At 43.4% G+C, this 6,540-nt stretch overlaps 1 protein-coding gene across 1 annotated transcript; it reads right to left on the bottom strand.

The window, feature by feature from the left end:
• Window positions 1–1,006: 1,006 nt before the first annotated feature.
• On the bottom strand, window positions 1,007–5,368 carry LOC138878417 (uncharacterized). Its single transcript, XM_070158093.1, has 4 exons — window positions 4,964–5,368; window positions 4,633–4,877; window positions 4,039–4,393; window positions 1,007–1,123 (listed from the first exon to the last, which is right to left on the bottom strand). Exons 1-4 carry the CDS (start codon window positions 5,366–5,368, stop codon window positions 1,007–1,009), a joined length of 1,122 nt encoding a protein of 373 aa, XP_070014194.1.
• Between the last annotated feature and the right edge of the window lie 1,172 nt (window positions 5,369–6,540).

Consider the following 6,540-nt stretch of genomic DNA (forward strand, 5'->3'; position numbering starts at 1 on the left):
GCCTGCCTGAGACAATCTTATTAATTACTACTACATATCAAAGCAAAAAGAAAACAGACTCAATCCATTAAGAAGATTTTCACGCCATCCATCGTTGGGAAGAGCCACCCGGTTCACACAACATCCACCTTTAGAAAGAACCGTGGCATTAAGAAAATTAAAAGCATATTATTCACATAAAACGTAAAAGGAAGCTAACAACTTAAAGAAAAGAAACTACTAAAGGAAATAAGAAGCTATGAAGTAAAATTACGAAAGAAGTTATGAAGTAAACTACGGAAATCAAACTGAATATATACAAACTTGAAGTAAAGCGAATATATACATAAATAAAAATGAATATATACATCAAATGGTAAAAATATATACATATCAAATGTGAAAGCAACGAATATATACATACCAAAAGTAAAAATAAAGAGAAGTAAAGATAAATAAAAATAGTATCATAGTTATTACATGACAATGTCATCAAATCATCATCAAATCAAAATGAACCACCCCCCCCCAAATAAAAGATAGCATTATCATCAATGCTAATGTCAAAATAAGATCAGGGAAAGGATTAGAGAGTAAAGAAAACTCCCTATGTGCTATCTGTCTACATCGGGTCAGGCACATGAGTAGGGTCATCAGAATGCATAGGATCAGCAGCTCCATTCGGGTCCTCTAACTGGATCTCCAAATCCGGTTACTGGGGGACCACGGGGTTGCAAAGCATCTGGATCATCTCCACAGCACTATGTATAGTGGCAGCCGGCTCCTCAGACTGGCCACCTGCTGGTGCTTCATGCTGTGCTGCTGGGGATTGCTCCTCCAGGAGCAAGTCCAGTGGGATGTCTCTAGCAGAAGTAAACCTCTCTACCTCCTTCTGCAGCAACTCCGCTGACTCCTTTGAGGCCCGAGTCTTCTTCATCTTCTTCACTTGCTTGCCCAGATCCTTGATAGCCTTTCCATGTGTATCCAAAGTCTGCATGATCTTTTTCTGGTTGTCCAGGAGCTTCTTCTAGTTGTCCAGGAGCTCCTTTAATGACTCTTCCACTGATGGAGGTACCTGAAGCTGTGTTGGGGCTGACTGTGCTGCTACTACACTAGATAAGATAGACAACTTTGATGTAGCTACCTGCATCCAGTTGTTGATGCTGGATAATGTCTGAGAAAATCGCAGTGCAGTCTGAGGGTAAGTGGAAGATGAGGGCACAAATAATAGCACGGTGATGGATGGCCAGATGAAGGAGGAGGCATGTCAGCTGAAGATCCCCCTATTGTGGAAGGCTCTGACACGATGGCCACTACCCTTGGCTCTCCAGACTGGCCAGTGGAGATAGCGGCTTTGCCCTTTTCTTTAGGGTTGCCCGGTCCTTGGAGGCCATACTAGGAGAAAGGCTTTTTTGGCTTTGCCTTTGTGTCATAGTGCTTCTTCTCGACCCCTTTGTCCTTGAAATACATAATGAGGAAGTTGGGGTTGGGATATGATCTTTCCTCTTTTCCAACTGCCTTGGAGATGTGATAGTACATGAGGTTCCCCACATTGATTGGATACCCCACCATGATAGAAGCTATCAAGATTGCCTGGGAGACTGGGAGGACATTATCATGATGGCACAGGTCCAACCTGCTACATACAAATGTATACCACCCTTTGGCTTCAAAGCTGAGGATGTTCTAGCTATTGGGACTCCAGCTGTGAGCCATACCGGTGTTGTCCCTGGGACTAATATCTATGGTAGCCATGGATGGGCTATTTCATCTAGGGCCAGCTTCTCCAAGTATTGCACGACTTCAACATCCTCAAAATTTGCATATTCGTTCAAAGTGTGTGGCCATCAAACCGGATCTTCAAGTTCCGGACCTTTGTCACAGTGGTGCCCTTTTTTATGTGGGCAACATTGGCATAGAACTCTTTGACAAAGTACTCGTTTGCATTTGGCACTTTGCTGGTGAAGAACGACCACCCTTTTCTCTCCTCAAACTGCCTCTTGACATTTGGATTATGGGGAAGGAGGTCTCTCTCTCTATAAAATCTCGCTCAAGGGTGAGCAAACTTTGGGGCCACCATTCTCGAACTTCAGATATGCTTTCTCGGTCGCGAATCTATCAGCCCAAACCTCAGGCTTTCTAGACCTGGCCAACCCCCAATATTAGTATCACCCCCTCTCCCATCATTCGGGACCTCGTCATCATCATCCACATTAATAGGAGCACGGGAAGCATCTGCAGAAGAGGGTTTAGAATCTGCACTACGCTCTCCTGAGCCCTCAGGTGTTCCTCAGAAGAGGTAGGCTCATTATCTAGATGCAATCTCCCTGGGAATTATATGGGGATATGTGTTGGCACGGAGTTTCCATCAGAAGCTTACCTATATGGGACATACTCATTGGTGTCAGAATGGTCCGCGACTTTATCTGCAGCTTTGATGGAGGCTCTTAACTTGCCGATAAACTTTGCACTGCTAAGGGTAGATTAGTCTTGCCTTTACCCCTGCCTTGGGAGGGTTCTGCCCTCCTTTTGGAAGTATCGCCTCTACCTCAAGAATGGACCCGGCAACAAACAAGCAGTGAAATATAGTCAAAATAGGGCTTCAAGCATATGCTAAAATAGTGAAGATGAAATCCAGATACTGCTTCTCAGAATAGGGCACCGCGGACCGTGTAAAAGTGAGCGCGGCCGAAAATGCCAATCGCGGACCGCGTAAAAGTGAATGCGTCCGCGAAGAGGTCAGGCTCAGACTACTGACTCTCTGTACTTGATCAACCGCGGGTCGAGAAAAATGGAACAAGGCCGCGAATGACCCATTGCAAATCACATAAAAGTAAACGCGGTCGTGGAGGCAAATGACAAGCTCTCTGAAGTTAAAAAGTGCAGACTGCGAAAACTTGGACGCGGCCACGAAGGACCAACCGCGGACGTGGAAAGTAACCACGATCGCGAAAGCTGAACAACCTATAGTTCTTTGAAGTTAGGGTATCGCGGACCGTGAAGTTTTGGACGCGGCCGCATACCCTATTGCTGACTGTGAAAAAATGACCGCAGACGCGAATTTCAAGTGAGAGCAGCACTGAAGAACACTGATGACTAGGGTTTCAATAATTGCACAATAATTAGAGCAATTAAACATGCAATGTTACTAACCCTAACGCCCATTAGGCATCCAAACAGTACCCACATGTATCTAAGCAACAATGAGGCCTTAATTTGACATTATGGCATGCTTTTAACCCTAACTAAAAAGAAAAATTAAAACATATATAAAAGAAAATGATAAAATCAAATCATTGAAATGAACATACCAGTTGTATAATGTAACGAGAAATCAACACTTGATGAGTGAGTTTGAAAGCTAGAAGGAATACACTGTGCTTAAGGTGTGTGTAAGAAGTTGGAGTTTGAAAAGTGTAAAATGAGGCAAAAACTCCTATTTATACTTAGGCCCAGGGGACCACTGCCTTACCTGAGTGCGGCCACAAATTTTTGTCACAGTCTGCACTCATTACCTGTTTGGATCTCAATTGAACGCGATCTGCAAAAAATGGCAGCGACCGTATAAATTGTGCGGAGCGCAGAATTATGCACGCGACCACGAAGCCTGAAGAATTTTCAACTGCCCAACTTTAGATAGTTGGCAATTTCTATCAACCAGCAGTACGGTCTACGTTAGAATTGTGCGGTCGCGAAGTGCTAGCACGGTCCGCATAATTTTGATCGCGGTCCACGAAATTCCATCACTTAACCAATTTTTCCTTGATAAATTCCTGCACTACACAACCAATTCTTACATACACTTCAGAACTAGTTAATCCAAAACAATGCCTAATCTAAGAAGAAAAATCAAAAGAAAGAAAAACATATGGGTTGCCTCCCAAGAAGCAGCTGATTTAACATCGCGCCACGACGCATGTTACCATCAATCACTTGAAATGGATCAATTCCACAACGTGGCCATCATCAACCTTACCAAGGTGGTGCTTCACTCGGTGCCCATTGACTCTAATGATCTCACCATATTGTTTTCAAATCTTGAGTACCAAAAGGAGTTACATGCACCACCTCAAAGGGACCGCTCCATTTTGACTTCAGCTTTCCCAGAAACATCCGTAACCGAGAGTTGACTAAGAGAATAAGGTCGCCTTCTTTCAATTCTTTGTTTCGGATATACTTATCGTGTAGGTACTTCATATTGTCCTTATACAAGGATGAACTAGAGTAAGCATGGAACCGGAACTCATCAAGATCATGCAATTGCTCCACCTGAAGATTGGCATCTACATCCCACTCTAGGTTTAACTTCTTCAACGCCCACATGCCCTTATGCTCTAATTCCACCGGGAGGTGACATGCTTTCCCACATACCAATCGATATGGATACATACAAATTTGAGTCTTGTAAGCTATTCTATAGGCCCATAAAGCATCGTCAAGTTTCCTTGATCAATCGGTCCGATTTGCATTGACATTTTTGGATAGAATACTCTTGATCTCCCAGTTGGAGACCTCAACCTGTCCACTTGATTGGGTGGTGATAGGGGGTTGACACCTTGTGAGTGACACTATACTTGGAGAGTAAAGTGTCAAAGGCTTTGTTGCAAAAATGAGAACCCCCCATCACTAATGATGGCCCTTGGGGCGCCGAACCTTGTGAATATGTTTTTCTTCAAGAAGGCCACCACACTCCGTGCTTCATTGTTGGGAAAAGCCACAACTTCAACCCACTTGGAGACATAATCCACAACAACAAAAATATAAGTGTTCCCATATGAACTCACAAATGGACCCATAAAGTCGATACCCCACACATCGAAAATGTCAATCTCAAGGATGGTAGTGAGAGGCATCTCATTCTTCTTGGAAATCCCACCGACTCTTTGGCAATCATCACACTGCTTAACAAGCTCGCTAGCATCTTTGTACAAGGTACGCCAATAGAATCCACAACTTAGGACCTTTGTAGTAGTTCTTGCCCCACCATGGTGACCACCATAAGGCGAGGAATGGAAAGCTTCAAGAATAACCAATTTCTCTTCTTCTGGAACACATCTCCGGATAACACTATCGGTGCAATTTTGAAAAGATAAGGTTCGTCCCAATAATAATCCAAGCAGTCCCGTTTGAGCTTCCTTCTTTGGTTTGAAGAGAACTCATTCGGGACAATTTCGCTCACAAGATAGTTAGCCACATCGGTAAACCAAGGCATCCCGGTCAAAGACATGGAAAGGAGTTGTTCATCCGGAAACGAGTCATTAGTTTCAAGGCCATCGTGGGGCCTCCCCTCCTCTTCCAAGAGGGACAAATGGTCCGCCACTTGATTCTCACTCCCTTTTCGGTCTATGAAGTCAAAATCAAACTCTTGTAGAAGAAGTACCCACCTCATAATCTAGCCTTTGAGTCCTTCTTACTCATCAAATAATGAAGCGCTGTGTGATTGGTGTGAACAATTACTTTGGTAACCATGAGGTACGGGCGAAACTTTTCCATAGCAAAGACAATGGCTAAGAGTTCTTTCTTGGTCATTGTATAGTTGACTTGGGCGTCATTCATGGTCTTGCTAGCATAGTAGACTGGATGGAATATCTTGTTGATTCTTGGCCCCAATACCGCTCCTACCGCCATATCACTAGCATCACACATGAGCTCAAATGGTAAGCTCCAATTTGGTGCAGTAATGATGGGAGTGGTAGTCAACCTATACTTGAGTAGCTCAAATGCTTTCATACAATCTTCATTGAACACAAATTTTGCATCTTTTTCCAATAACTTGTACAAGGGGTTCACCACCTTTGAGAAATCCTTGATCAACCGACGGTAGAACCCCGCATGACCTAGAAAGCTCCTCACTACTTTGATGGAAGTAGGAGAAGGGAGTTTTGATATCACTTCAATTTTTGCTCTATCCACTTCAATACCATTCTTGGAGATCTTATGGCCGAGGAAAATGCCCTTATCAACCATAAAGTGACACATCTCCCAATTAAGCACTATGTTGGTCTCTTCATAACGTACCAAGACTTTATCAAGATTACCCAAACGCTCATCAAAATAATCCCCGACAATAGAGAAATCAGCCATGAAAACCTCGAGGAAGTCCTCCACCATATCCATGAATGAAAATGTAGCATACGAATAAACGACATCCTTGAGAATGCAAATGTACCATACGGACAAGTGAAGGTGGTCTTCTCTTGGTCTTTAGGTGCAATAAGAATCTGGTTATATCGGCCATACCCATCCAAGAAGTAATAATAAAAACGTCCGGCTAGCCTATCCAACATTTATCAAGAAATGGAAACGGAAAATGTTCCTTCCGAGTCACTTTATTGAGCATCCTATAATCCATGCATACCCTCCAACCGGTGACAGTTCTTGTGGGGATCAGCTCATTGTTGTCATTTTTAATCACAATCATGCCCCCCTTCTTTGGGACACATTGTACCGGTGAAGTCCATGAACTATCAAAAATGGGCTAGACAACCCCAACATCTAACCATTTGATGACCTCTTTCTTGACGACCTCTTGCATGGTATCATGCAACCTTCTTTGATGTT

This window comes from Nicotiana sylvestris, chromosome 9, assembly GCF_000393655.2.
Source record: "Nicotiana sylvestris chromosome 9, ASM39365v2, whole genome shotgun sequence".
In the NCBI taxonomy this organism is placed as follows: Eukaryota; Viridiplantae; Streptophyta; class Magnoliopsida; order Solanales; family Solanaceae; genus Nicotiana; species Nicotiana sylvestris.